Source organism: Notamacropus eugenii, chromosome 2 (genome assembly GCF_028372415.1).
Source record: "Notamacropus eugenii isolate mMacEug1 chromosome 2, mMacEug1.pri_v2, whole genome shotgun sequence".
Taxonomy (NCBI): Eukaryota; Metazoa; Chordata; class Mammalia; order Diprotodontia; family Macropodidae; genus Notamacropus; species Notamacropus eugenii.
This window is the reverse complement of record NC_092873.1, coordinates 469,590,384-469,605,527: the sequence shown is the minus strand read 5'-3', so window position 1 is coordinate 469,605,527 and position 15,144 is coordinate 469,590,384. Positions and strand designations below refer to the sequence as shown.

General features: G+C 40.0%; 1 protein-coding gene across 1 annotated transcript in view; it reads left to right on the top strand.

The window, feature by feature from the left end:
* PAPPA2 (pappalysin 2) overlaps positions 1-15,144 on the top strand; it is a 371,731-nt gene that overhangs the window by 158,131 nt on the left and 198,456 nt on the right. Inside the window, exons 10-11 of the mRNA XM_072648561.1 lie at positions 5,346-5,539; positions 8,234-8,365. Coding sequence (XP_072504662.1) covers positions 5,346-5,539; positions 8,234-8,365 — 326 coding nt within the window. The remainder of the gene's footprint in view (positions 1-5,345; positions 5,540-8,233; positions 8,366-15,144) is intronic.

Genomic DNA, 15,144 nt, shown 5'->3' with positions numbered 1-15,144 from the left:
CTCAACTGTAAAAGCTTAGATTCTTTGCTCATAGAGATATGAAACCTCAGAAAGTAAATTGAAGGTCATCTACAAAATCTCCTGCACTGGATAGAGCTCTGAGCCTGAAGCAGAAAGATTCATCTACCTGAGTTCAAATCTGGACTCAGATACTTGGTAGCTGTGTGACCCTGGGCAAGTCACTTCCCCCTGTTTGCCTCAGTTCCATCATTTGTAAAATGATCTGAAGAAGAAAATGGCAAACTGCTCCAGTATCTTTGCCAAGAAAACCCCAAATGGGGTCACGAAGAGTTGGATCTGACTAAATCATCACAGCAATAACAGTAGTAAGGCCAGCCTTCTATTTAATGCAGGAATTCCTTCTACAGAATTCCTGACAGGTTCAATTCATTTCTACATTTATTGTGTGACTGCTATGCACCAGGGACTGAGCTAGGCACTGGGAAGAGGCAGACAAAAATGGAAGATTCCCTGTGTTTACAGAGTTTACATCTTATTTGAGGGAAAAGAGTATGTACGTAGATCAGTAAACATAAAATATGCCAAATGAATACAAGTATTTGGCAATGGGAGATACTAACAACTGGATAGATGAGAAAAAAGCCTCATGGAGTAGATGGCACATGATGTCAGTGAAAGTGACTCATTGGAGTCTGGACTCTGTCAAAGAATCTGGGTCAGTCTTGCCACTTTCCGTTTACCTGCATGTCCTTACAGGTCTCTTAATTTCTCTTAATCTCCTCATCTGTCATTTGAGAGGCTTGAATTGGATGTCCTCTAAGGTCCCTTCTGGATCTCCATTTATGATCCTAAAATTCAGTCCCATGAGCTAAGCCTTGACTGGACCTGCAGAGGTAAGGAGGGAGACCATTCCAGGCATGGGAGACAGTCTGTGTGCAAAGGCAAGTAGATGGAATGCCTGGGCAGGGATTAGTAAGTAAATCAGTTTATAATGATAGGTACATCTAGAAAGATAGGCTGGCACCATATTTTTGTATTTTCTCCTAGGTCCGATAGAGATCTACTGAGGGAAGCTTCTTGATCCAGGGAGTGAGACTTATGCTTTAGCAATATCCATTTAGCTGCTCTGTAGAAGATGACTTAGAGAGGACAATGAAGGCAAAGAGACTTTAGGGCATGGCTGCAGTAGTTTGGGTGAAAGGTGATCAGGAACTGACCTAGGGTATAAGTGGAAAGGAGGGGAAAGATCCACAATACAACGCAGATTGTGAATCAGCAAGACTTGTGAAAGGAAAGAGCAATAAAAAATGTGATAGCTAGAAGTGATATAGAACTTTAAGGGTTATACAACAAACAAACAACTTTACAAACATCTTCTTCTATCCCTAACATAGCCCTGGGAGGGAGGTGCTATCATTACTCCCATTTTATAGATGAGAAAGCAGACAGAGGCTAAGTGACTTCCCCAAGGTCATACAGCTAGTAAGTACCTGAGGCAGGATCGACATTTGGATCTTCTTGACTCAGGTATCGAAATCCATCCACTGTGCCACCTGGCTGAGATTAGAAAATTATATAGAATTGAAATGGATTTAGTTCACCACTTCCAAAGACAAAATATTCCATTTTTTAATAGCTCAAATGTGGGAAAGTTCTTGTAACGAATAGATGTGTGCTTCCCTTTGCTCCCACTGCTTTGTCTTTGTTCTCTCCTCTGGAGCCATGCAAAATATGTGTAGTTTGTTTCAAATAAAATTATCATTGTTATTAAAGCTAATAATAACCAACACTTATATGGTGCTTGCTATATATGTACCAGGCATGCAGATTGGTAGTCCTTCAGGTGTTTGAAGACAGCTGTTATGTCTCCACTAAATCTTCTGGCCCGCTAGTTCTTCCCCTCCCTCCTTCCCCATCCCATACACACAGGTCTTCCAGCCATTCTTCAGATGAAATGATTTGAGTCTCCTCACTTTGACCTTGTCTTCAGATGTTGAAGTGCCCCCTACCATTCAGTTCTTGTGAAGAATTTGCTTTGTAAATATTAAAGATAGTTATAAATCTGAATTATTGACGGCTATTATTTGCTAGCTCAGTCCTCTGCTAGAACCAAACCCAACACTCTAGAAGTGAACTGATCAAGTGCGAGGAGAAGGGGAGCATCATTTCCCTGGTTCTGAGCTTTAGACTTCCATTCGTTCAGCCTGGGATCTCTTTAACTTCTAAGGCATCCATATGCCCACTGTTCATCTAAGTGATCATTTTCATTAGGTCTTTTTATATGATTTTTTTACATTTGCTATTTAGCCAAGTTTTGATTTTCGAACCTAAGAGTATAGCTTTACATTTTACTCTTATTACATTTCATTTGGTTAGTGCCCCAAATCTAAGAATTTCTGGAACTAAATAATACTGTTTAAAGCCTTCCAGGGAAGCATATTCTGTAGCTTCTTAAAGTTATTTGTTACAGTAAACAGTAAAGGTCACAGTCAAGTCTAATATGTTAAACAGAAACCAGCACACAGTCCTATTTGCCCTATCTCAACATACCAAGTACAGTGTAAAAGAGCTGGAATGAGCATGAAGCGATCAGATTTATGCCCCAGTGTACTGAAAAGTTCAAGAGGTCTGACAACAGTCATACTCCTTTAGCAGATAACATGAATTGAGCTTAGTACTTTTTAAAAAATTTCTTTTGGTTTGTTTATACCACATCTGTGATTTCATTGATTAAGGCAATCATTGCCAAATAGGGGCTTTAGGTTCCTGAAGGACCATTGCTTCGTCTGAATAGGTACATGATCAACCACTCTGAGGGTGGGCTAATGGATCAGATCCCACCTGCTTTGAGAATCATTTGGAAAGCACATCTCCCACATAGCATCATTCCCTACTTCATTCTCTCCCACTCCTTTGCAAGCTTCCTGTCTTTTCCTTTCTACCCATTTGGACCACTCAGAATGGTTATGACCCTGTTTTCACCTGGGTACCCACACCTTCCACTGCAAAAATGACATTGAGAGGATTCTCCAGCCCCCAATGAATCCCCAGTCTGCCCTCCTGATCATCTTGTGGATGTAGAAAGTGGCACTGAGTGGAGTACAAAAATTGGGGTACAGAGTTAGAGCCCCTTTGCACAGGGCTGCATGGAGCTAATACCTACCTGCTGATAATTAAATTTTCATTGTGAACACTGACACCTCAAAAATGGACAAATCATGTTCAAACAACCAGTGTATATCAGAGATGGGATTTGAACTCAGGTGCTCTGGGTCAGCACTCCTTCCACTTTGCCATACTTCATCTTTTTTGAAGTCTTTATTTTATTTTATTCTGAACTTAAATACTAAGTAAAATGAACACTTCCATACACAAAGTTCAGTAGAGAAAGAGAACTTTACATATACAGGCTCTTATTTTTAGCTTGCTTTTTCTCTTTATGAATAGAATAAATTCAACATATAATTTTCTAAGTTTCTTGCTTGCCTGTTTTCCTTCTGGCTTTCTTCTGGTTTCTTCTTTGTGTGTATAAAAGCATGCTTCTTATCCTCTTTTCTTTTCTTTTTAAAAATAATCTTTCCCAACTCTCCTTCTCAACAACCCACCCCACCCCCCATTAAAGAGGTAAAAAAACAAGAAAAAATAAATCTTTATAATTAATATGCATACTTCATCTTTCAAAAACAAACAAAATATGAAAACAAGCCAGTTGTGTATGTGTGTATGTGTGTGTGTGTCTGTGTGTTTAACACTTTACTCAGCTGAAGAAATATTAATCTATGTCCCCTTAAAAACAACAATGGAAAAATACTGAAAATTAATATAAAATATGGAAGGAGACGGAAAGGTACTTGAGGCAGTGAGGTGTGCTAAATTTGGATTTAGAAAGATCTGGGTTTGAAAAAAAACCGTGTGTCGCTTGGGCAAGAGGCTAATTCTCTCAGAGAGTTTCAGTGTCTCTTGGAGGCAGCTAAATGGTGAAGTGTCTAGAGCTCTGGGCCTGGAGTCAGGAAGATGTGAGTTCAAATCCAGCTTTAAATATTGTTACCTGTGTGACCTTGTGTAAGTCCTTTGTATCGCTGTTTGCCTCAGTTTTCTCTAATATAAAGTGGGGATAATAATAGACTCCCAGAGTTGTGAGAATAAAAGGAGATATTTGTAAAGTGCTTAGCATAGTGCCTGCCACATAGTAGGTGCTATATAAATGCTAGCTATCATTATTATTATTAATTATCCTCTCTGAGTCTTAATTTCCTCTTTTGTAAAATGGGTTGAATTGTTATGAGAATCGAATTAGAGATTGTATGTTATATATTTTGTGTAAATATCAGTACTTATTTCTATTACTTGATTAAATTAGTAGTCTGTGAGGTTCATGAGTTACATCTCCTTGACTCTCAGTTTTTCAGTAGTCTGGTGGAAAAGTTATCACCAGTGAGATAATGACTTTTTAACAGTAGTTAGGCTAAGAGTTTCAAAATAAGTCAGTATTATTTTCTGGTTTTATTTTTTCTTTGAGTTCCAGAAGCAGTTGGATAAGCAGTCCATCTAATGCCTATTTTTTTTTTTTCTGAATGGAATTTCTATTGACAACTCTGGGTGGTTCTCCCAAGTTCTTTGATTCTGTTGATCCCAAGAAAAAGACAACGAGTTTAATTAGGCACCAGGGCTAGGCTAACTTGCACTCTGGGAGTTGGCCAAAGGACATTAGAGTCCAACTTCCGAGTAGACCTTGGTTATAATGAACTTATAACAGCAAACTCGTGTTGGTTTGGTCAGTTGGGATATACCTGCGAATATTTATAGAAAATGCATGCTTGAGTATATACATGGACTCCATATCTGCATCTTTTAGCAAGCTAGTCAAAGAAAACTTAACCACTTGGCTTACTTACATAAAAATAGGCATCCATCACTATGTAAATTGCAAGTATGGTGTCCAGTATGAATCAATGGATTGAAATTAATTTAATTCAATAGAAATTTATTAATTAATTCCAGAACTTCTAATAGTAGCTAACATTTATGTGGCACTTTAAAGTTTGCACAGTGTTTTACAGATATTACCCTGGCAACAACCCTGGAAGGTATGTGGCATTATGCCCATTTTATAGTTGAGAAAGCTGAGGCAGAGGTTAAGTCATAGAACAAGGCAGGATTTGAACTCAGCTTCTTGATTCCTGATCTGACACTTTGTCCACTGAACCATCTAGATGCCTCTGTCGTCTTACCTTTGTAAAGCTAGTCTTGTAAATCTCTTTTAAGTGATGTTTGGTATCACATCAAAGTAGACTCTTCCTATGGTACTGGTTTCCCATTTCCCAAATGTGTGTCCTAGAAAATACTCAAACCTTCTCTGCTTCCAATACCAAATATCTTGACAGGGGAGCCAAGCCTGTGCTACATCTATGAGGGAGATGGGATATGTGAGCCTTTTGAGAAGATGAACAGCATCCTAGACTGTGGCCTCTATACTCCCAAAGGATATTTGGATCAATGGGCCACTCAGGCTTATACATCTCATCAGGACAATAAGATGTGCCCTGTTTCCTTGGTGACTGGGGAACCTCTTTCCAAGGTAAGTCAAGTGCTATGACAGGGGTGGTGTGCAAGTAAATTAGTTGAAGTCTCTCTTTGGTGCCTTTATATCCATCTCCCTTCTCCTGGCTACCTTTATTCCACTTATCCCTGTGTACACCTATTCTGCATCAGCTTCTCTAATGACCTGTCATAATCCCTGAAAAAGTCTTAATTGATAAGATACAGTCCTTCCCTTAGGTAATTTGTATCTTAAATATAACTCTTGAAAATCAATAAATCATAAGGCCCCCGGGAATGATTCTCTAATAGTGAGATCTGGAGTATTCCAACACATAGTGTGGGTAAAGATTTGGTAACAGAAGGTAACAGAATTTGGGGCCTTTCAGATCATCACACCCCTTCTTTGTAAGGTCTGTTTGTGATTTGTCTGTCCTGCCTAAGAAAAAGAGGAAGATTTACTTCTGATGCCTAGGCCAGGACATGCATTAGAAGAATCAATTGTCAAAGTAGCTGTTATATTTGAATTGGGCTCTATTCTAAGGAAAGTTTGAAATCACTACTCTCCCAGTTGCTAAGACAAACTACTGGGGCAAAGGATTTAAAAAAGAATTGCTAGGGCAGTCCTGGATTGACTTTATCATACACTTTAGCCCTTTCAGAGCTCAGAGCATTTAATGGATTTGAAGGGCTAGTGCAAAGAAGAGGAATTAGATTTGTCATGCTTGATCTTGGAGGCCAGAACCAGAAGCAAGAGTAGATGTTTCAAAGGGACAGATTTAGCCTCCATGTTTCCTAATAATTAGAGTCATCTGGAAATGGAGTGCCTCGAGGTAGGAAGCTCTTTTTCACTAGAGGTCTTTAAGCAGATGCTGTTTGACAACTTGTTGGATATTGTGTGTGTGAGTGTGTGTGATTCTTGTCCAAACCAGTTGGACTAGATGGCCTCTGATGCCCCAACTACGAGATTCTGTGGTTATAATGCTGCCTGGAAAAGACTGGGAGTGAATCCTTTCTCTTGCCTCTCTACTGTACTACTCTTTCTCCAGGAAACATTTATTATAAAAGGATAGATTCAGTTTTAGCCATGTAGAGCTCATGTTTATCCTTTGGGGAGGAATGGAAACCAATTATAATAATAGCAATAGTAGTATTAGCCAGTATTTACATAGTACTTTCCTAATATTATTTCCTTTTCTCCTCATGACAACTCTGGGAGATAGGTGGTTTTATTCTCCCCATCTCCCATTTTACAGATGAGGAAATTGAAGCAGGGAGAAATAAAATGACTTGCCTAGGGTCACGCAGCTAGTAAGTGTCCGAGGCTAGATTTGAACTCAGATCTTCCTGACGCCAGTTCCAGTGCTGTATCCCCTAATTGCCTTGGTTTATGTGTATGTATGTCTAGGGGGATATGTTCACTATGAAACTTCTTGTATATAGAGAACACTAAAGAAAATACTCATAATAATAGTAGCTGACACTTCTAAAGTGCTTTATACAGTTTGCAGAGTATTCTCGATATAAATGAGCCTCCTAACAAGTCTCGGAGAAATGCGCCTGAGCTATTATCATCATGCCCATTGCAGTCTGGCTTAGTGGATAAATGGTGATGTTCTGCCCCAAGTAGGATTTGGAAATGGAAGAAAGATTAAACATCCCACTGAAGGCAAGCTGTCACTGGTGGGTGACCCCTGCCGAAGGGACCACACCAGCAGTGGCCCACCCCGCTATCCATCCAGAAGGGCAGAAATTGGGCAGAGTATTACTTTCAATCCTTTTTGACACATTTTATGGAAAGACAAATAAAACAAAACCAAAGCAAATGAAAAACACTGACAGGGTGGAATATATTTCCAGGCAAAGGACAACAAGGATGGTGACAGAACTCAAAGCCATAGTATACAGAGGTCAGCTGAAGAAAGTAGAAACAGCTAACCCAAAGAGCAGGGCAGCTAGGTGGCACAGTGTTATAGAATGCCAAGACTGGAGTCATGAAGAGTCATCTTCTTGAGTTCAAATACAATCTCAGACACATACTAGGTATGTGACTCTGGGAAGGTTACTTGATCCTCTTTGCCTCAGTTTCCTCAACTGCAAAATGAGCTGGAAAAGGAAATGGCAAGCTACTCTAGTATCTTTGTCAAGAAAACCTCAAATGGGGTCACAGAGAGTTAGACATGGCTGGAAAGCAACTGAACTGAACCCAAAGAGCAAAAGATGGGATCAGGAGGGGAGACAGAAATGGATATAAGTCTTTAGCACTTGAAGGGTTGCCTTGGGGAAGGTAGATCAGACTTATTCTCTACCTGATCCTGGGGGACAGAACTAGGGAACAGTGGATGAAAGTAGCAGAGATGAAGATTCCATAGCAAATTATTGACCCTTGAGTCAACCCTAAGTGGGGATGAGCAGTTTCAGAAGGAAAAGTAACTTTCTGTCCTGGTTCTTTGTCCTAGGAGACCGTCAAGAGGAGGCTGGAAAGCAATTTTTTGAGACAGTTGTAGGAACTGGACTAGATGCCTTCTGAGATCCCTTCTGTAGCTGGCTGGGACACTGATTTTTTAAGCTAATAGGCTCAATATCTCTTTGGTTTCAAACTGACAGCCTGAAGGATTTGGAAGCTACTGAACATTCTATTTTATTGTGTTTCATTTGTTTGTATTCCTTTGTTCTGTGGTTCACATAGTTTACTTCAAGTTGAAAATCTTTTCTTTCCTTTTTTCTTTTTCAGGTTTGCAAATCCCACCATCCCAAGTCACCAGAGGACTGTCCTCTTGGCGGTTGGTTTCCCTGTATTGCTAGTGAAGGACAGAGAAAACAACCTGAGCTAGATGTAGAGAGGAATGAAAAGATCTGGCTCAAGGTCAGTGACCTGCATATCTGTCTTCTGTTTAAGCCGTTGATATGTACACATACATATGCTTGTCTATTTTTCTCTGGAATGGTCTAGAGCAAGGGATTTCCTTTCTTTTTCTTGATCTCTATATTTGGGTTCTAAACTCATCCCTGTCTCTCTTGATTTAATTTGATTGGTGATCTGGAATTCCTTTCATGTAAGGCACTTGAACTCAGCAGGCCTAAAACCTTTGTTCTCTGTGTTATCAATTATCCGAGTAGCAAATCCAGTAGACCTAGGCATCTTTATCCATAAATCAGAAAAAAAAAGTTTAGAATCAGTAAAACACCAGAATTTTCCATCTGGTGGTTCCAGAAATCTGGTCACAAAGAATAAGTCATTTCAATTGCCAAATTTCTAATGGGATGCAGAAACACTGGTTAATGCAAATGAATGTGAGGTGTTCTATCTAAGGGGAATGGTCACTATGAAACTTTTTGTTGATAGAAGCATTTCAAAACATACCCATAATAATACCTAATACTTAGGAGGAAATCATGCAAGACAAAACTCAAAATGTAGATAATTGAGATCTCTGCAGAATTTCAATGAAATGTTCTCCCAAGTGTTTTTAAATATGGTTCAATGGAACAAAATGAGTTTGGGTAGTTTTAGAATAGTAATGTTCCTTCTTAGAATGAGATACCTGTTTAATCTAAGAACAGTTGATCTTGTAAATCTCCTTAATTGGTACCTGCTAGGGTAGAGTCAGTATTTTAGGCACATACAAGAATAAATAAGATGTGACCCCTGTCCTCAAAGAGCTTACCGTCTGTGAAGAGAGATGTGACATATAGACAAGTGACTATTGCATAAAATAGAATACTTTATGTGCTTAGAAGGATATGAGCAAAGTATTTTTGAAAGCCCATCTGATTAGAGGGACTTTGGTTTCATGAATGACGACTCATTCCTTCCAGACTCAGCTCGGTGCAGGCCTTTCCCCCCTCTCCCACTTCAGCAGTTGATCATGACTTTCCCTCTTAAATCACCTTCTCCTTTGTGGACACCTTGGTGTTTACCTTATGAGCTTCTTGAGGTCAGGGACTGTCTTTGCCTTTCTTTGTGTCCCTAGTAGGGACCCTCTGTGGGACTGTGATAGAGAATTCCAAAGAAGTCCAAAAGCAGTGTGGCTAATGGAAAATGGGGAGAAAAATGATGCTGAGCCCCCTCTTTGAACAGAGGTCCTGAAGATCTAGGCCTGCCAATCAAAGGGTCTAAATCAGAAGGGCAGCGCGTACTAATGAGATATTTGTGCCAGGCAGATTCAGTCTTGCAGCGTAATGAGATTCCTAAGTGATGAATTTCCTGGGGAAGAAAGGCATGTTTATTTTATATATAGGGAAGCTCATGCTGAGAGAGGTTAAGTGACTTACCCAGGGTCATATAGCTAATAAATATCTGAACCAAGTGCCAAACTTAGGTCTTGCTAAGTCCAGCATGCTATCCCTTGCACCACCTAGCTGCTTTCCTGTTTTTCACTTCGTGAGTCTTCTTGTCTCAGACCTTCACCATCTCGTCATATGCCTTGGTTTCCTGCCCCCTCACGCTCTCTGTCACTCTCTTTAGATGTATTCCAACTTGTTAATGACTTGTTGTTGTTGTTGCTCAGTCTTGTCCAACTCTGTGACCCCACTGGGGTTTTCCTGGCAAAGACACTGGAGTGGTTTGCCATTTCCTTCTCCAGCTCATTTTACAGATGAGAAACTGAGGCAAACAGGTTTAAGTGACTTGCTCAGTGTCACACAGCTAGTGACCGTCTGAGGCCAGATCTGAACTGAGGAAGGTGAGTCTTCAGGACTCTAGGCCTTGTGGTTTATCCACTGGGCCACGCTTGCATAAATACTGCGAATGAATATTGAGGCAGTAGATGACAGAGTTAAAGGATATCCGGCTCTTAACACGTTAATATTCTGGGTGAGGTAGACACAAAGGAAGTTCCTAGAGAAGCAGACAATGAATGCTTGTTGATTGGAGTACCAAGCACCATATCAGCGCATTCAAAATATCATGGTCATGTTTATTTTCGTGGCAGCTCTAAAAGAATCTCAAATTCAGAATGGTTTCCCTCAGACTGGAATAGACAGCAATCCTAACAGAAACAACCACCCACATGTGGTATTTTAAATATCACACGCCGCCACATCAGTGATGCATTATGGACAGATGAGTGCTTGGAAATTTGTACTGCACAAAGTCCCAAACTAATTACAGTCTCCTAAATAATGTTTCTTCCCATTCTTATAGATAGCCAAGTGCTCTGCATGGACTTCCAGCACATAGTTCAGTGAAGCTTTAGTTCATTGTTCTTTGAAAGATGGAAATCTCAGATGCCCAAAGTATCTAAGAATGCTTCCTTTCCTTTATTCATGATAGCATTGACTCTATCCCTCAAAAATATTTGGATAATTATTCCTTGACTTATTGTAAAAGATAGATAACTGTTGGTCTTTTCCAAGTGTTTTTCTATACCATCTAACCTTTGGAGTGGGTCAGAGATCAGGTATCTGTTATGAGTTGAAAAGCAAGGTCGATTAGTATAGGGAAAACTGCACAGGAAATTTGGGTTCTGGTCTTGGCTTTGCTGGAAATAGTGTGACCTTGGTCAAAGTACTTAACGTCTTAGAAACTCAGTTTCCCTATCTGTAAATAAATAAGGAGTACTAGTTAATTTCAAAGATTTCTTCCAGCCCTAAAATTCTGTAATTGAATGAAAAAGTCATTTATCAAGTGCTTAAACTACTGAAGATACAAATACAAAAATAAATATAGTCCTTGCCCTTGAGAATCTTACATTCTGATGAGTGGAAGACACATAGTGTAGTAGTGTCACCACTATGACCAGTATGGTGTCACACCATAGTAGTAGTCAGGGAAGGTACTTTGATCCAGAAAGAAAAAGGGACAGTGAGTAGGACCATAGGGAAATAGGTTGACATACCCTATCCAGCAACTGTGGCAGAGTTGCTTTGATTTGGATTTTGAAGACTGGGTAAGTTAATGAGATGGCCAGGGAGGAGGGAGTGAGATGAAACATGGCCAGAGTTTTCTTGAAAGCATTCAGGGAAGATCAATGACCAGTTCTAGAGGTCCTTTGTCAGAAGTGGGCAGGATCTTGAAATGTTCAAAAGTTAGCACAGAATAGTGAGGGAGAGACAGCACTGCACCAGTGCTAACTCTGAGAATCCTATGCCAATAGAGATGTTAATGAACCACTACATACTCAGGAAAAAAAAATAAGGAGAAGATAATGATGGTGAGATGAAACTTGGAAATAACAATTTTCAGTGGCATAGGGAGGAGAGCTTGACTAAGCACAGAAGAGATGAAGGGCTTTTTGGAAGGAGCAAGACAATGTGGTCATTGCAATCTGGGAAGATTCTGGGCCCTATTTCTTTCACAACCTCAGTAGGGCTCGCTTGATTCAAGAGTGTAGGGAACCAAGAGGGTGTCAGATGAATTTTGCTTTTCCCTGAGGAAAGTAAATTCTAGGTGCTGTTTGTCTCTCCCATTAGGGACAAGGGAAGCTAACAGCATCAAAGCCAGGGGTAGTCCATTTACTCAGGGCAATGGCAGTTCCAAAGGAATGTACCTAGACTGGTATCTGGTGCTTTTAACCTAGTGTTAGGGTCTCTTTCTTGAGACTAAAGGTACTTTATAGAAGAAATGCATCTGTCAGTGCTTGAAAACTTTAGGCCCTGTCACTGGGTACATTTAAGGGAAGGGCTTGTAACTCAATGGAAACTTGGAGCAGTAATGGAAGGGTCAAGGGTAGAGTCCTCTCAAACTGGGGCAGCAGTTGATACCTGCAAAACTATGGCAGCTCATTTCCCATCTCCCCACACACATTGAAGTTGAGAGTGGCCCCTCCAAATCAGACAGGAAAGAGCAAAGGAAGGAAAGGGTGGGATCAAACCATAGTCATTGCCAGGGGACCTCAGCCGTGATTTTCAGGCCATGGCAGAAGGAAGGATTTTGTGTTGGTTTTGTGAAAGGCTGCTCCTTGACTTTGGCAGATGGCTGCAACCAGCTCTGGTAGGTACCCCAGGATTTGTGTTTACTCTGTGCTTCAGAGGAGCTCCAAGCTTAGGGCAACTCAGGCATTTTACAGGGAAGGGAAGAGTACTGTTCCAACAAGTCTGATGGTTTTTTCTTCCTCTGAAGTTACAGATAGGGAGGGGTCAATCAGTTTAGAAACCTAAAGTTACTAGGTTGGAAGATTCTACACATTCAAGACTCCAGATACAAAGGATTCCAGAAAAAGGGCAGGACAAGAGGCCTGGGGTACCAGGTGGGAAAAGTGTCTATGGTTAGGACATAGACAATTTGCTGACCAGAACAAAACTAGACTTCCCCATTGCTCAAAACATTTTTTCAGACTAGGCCTATCCTCTCAAAGATAAAAGGAGGATATGTCTGATATAGAGACCTTTACCCCTGACAGATTTAAGAAAAGTCATCCTAGATTATGCCAGAGTTCTACCTAGCCTTTCTGTCCCTGAAAGTGGCACCAAGGGATTTTTCAATGTGGCTCAGTTGATAGTATTGAACTTGGGGCTCGAAAGACCCAAATTCCAGTCCTGCCTCATACACATACCATGAGCAAATGATTTAAACCTTCCTCATCCTCAGTTTTCTTATTTGCAAAATGGGAATAATATTATCACTTATCTCACAAGGATGTATGTAAAATACTTTACAAACTTGTAAATGCTGGCTATTTGTTATTGTTGATAATTGATAATTATTGTTATAATTAACTTCAGACCTCCCCCACCTCCCCTACTTCTGTATCAGAAATGTAATCCATTCCCTTCTTGGACCTACTGATATATCAGCCTATACCACTTTATAATCTTTGATTTGGAAGGAATTCTAAAGGTTCTCTGATTTAGGCCCCTATATAGATGTCACCAGAATGGAGAACAATATCTCAGTGATGGATAACCCATGGTTTGTGCTATGGTAATAGCCTGTATCTCTGATTGCTTGTCTGCTCCCTTATTTCCCTTGACTGCTTCCTGATCTTTCTATAGGAATGGTAAGTATCAGATCTTTTGGAAGCTCTCACCTCTGCCTTATATCTGAGTTCCCTGAGAGCACTTGATGCTTAAACATCAGTGACCAGCTTAGAATTATGGAAGGCAGGGCCTTTAACATTAAGGCCCTGTGAAACTTTGTAGTCTCTCTTCATGTGATCTTCTAGTTCACTTGTGGCATATAGGGTAGAGCTCAAAGTAAATGAGATTGCCTTTGGAAAATTTGGGCCAGCATGTTCTGGGTTTATTTTTACTCACTGGCCTCTGTGACCCATGTTCTTAGCTTGTAAGTTCAGAGGTGCTGTTTGCAGAAAACAGTTATAAGGCCATCCTGTGGTCTCAGTCCTGTACCTCTTTCTGCCCCCAGTTTGTATCTAGCTTTTCATATTTTTTATGACCCTCCCAACAATTTTTTTCAACTGTATTGCACAAGGATTTTATCATCAAAACTCACCTCCCTTATGGATTGTATCCCCAACAGGACAGAGTACAATGTGTTTTCTCGACTGCAGAACCAAAACTGACTCATAGATTTATCCAAAAGGTATTTTTACAGCATTTATTTTTCTGACCATACCCCCACTTTTATTTAGTATTATATCTATTATATTTTTAGAAGGGCCTTATTTTTCTCAGATTGTTCTTTAATTTCAGTAAAGATATTTTATTCTTTTAATTTTCCTTCTTTCAGACATGTTAAATCTCACACCCAACAAACAGCAATCATTGTGATCTTCCATCTTTCTTTTAAACATTGAATCTTGACTCCTTTTCTGTTCCTTCTCACTTCCATTATTTCCTTCTCACACACACTCTCTCTCTTATTCTCTCCTTCTCCCCTTTCCCTGTCTCTCCCTCTCCCATTTTCCTTCTTTTTCTGCCTGTTTCCCTCTTTCTTTTCTCCTTCCCCTTCTCCCTCTTTTTTCCATCTTTTTCTTTCTCCCTCTCCCTCTTGTGTCTCCCACTTTCCATTTCTCCAACCTTTTACCCTCTCTTTTTCCCTCCCCATCTCTCTCTCTCTCCCTCTATTCCTTTCCTTCTCTTTCTGCCTCTTTGTTTCCCTCTTCCTCTCCTCCTTCCCCTCTCCCCTTCTTCTATCCATCTTTTTCTTTTTCCCTTTCCCTCTTCTCTCATTTTTTCCCTTTCTCCTTCACCCATCTTTGTCTCTCTCCCTCTCCCCTTATTCCCCTCTTTCTTCCTCTCCCTCACTCTTTCTCTTTCTTTCACTTTCTCTTTCTCACTTTTCTTCTTTTCTGCCTTTTTCTCTTCACATCTTCTTCCCCCTTCTTTTCTTTTCCCTTACATAGAATCATTGGTTCTCAAAGTTAAAAGAAACTTTAGACGTCACTTATTTCAACCCATACTTTATCAGAAATACTCTCTGCTACATCTCCATCAAGTACTTATCTACCCTATCCTACAGGAATTCCAGTTATATGGGAATCACTGCTTCCCAAAACAGCTCATTTCACTTTTGGACAGCTCAAATTTGCTAAAAAGTTTTTCCTTGTATTGAGCCCTTGTATTGTTCCCTGTAAAAATATACATTGTTTTCCATGTTCTTCCCACTGAATCAAAGAAAGAATGAAATACATTAAGGGCTTACTATGTGCCAAACATTGTGCTAAGTACTGGGGATTTATGTATATGCATTATTTAAAAATAAAGAGTAAGATAGTACCTTACCCGCAAAGAGATTCCATTCTA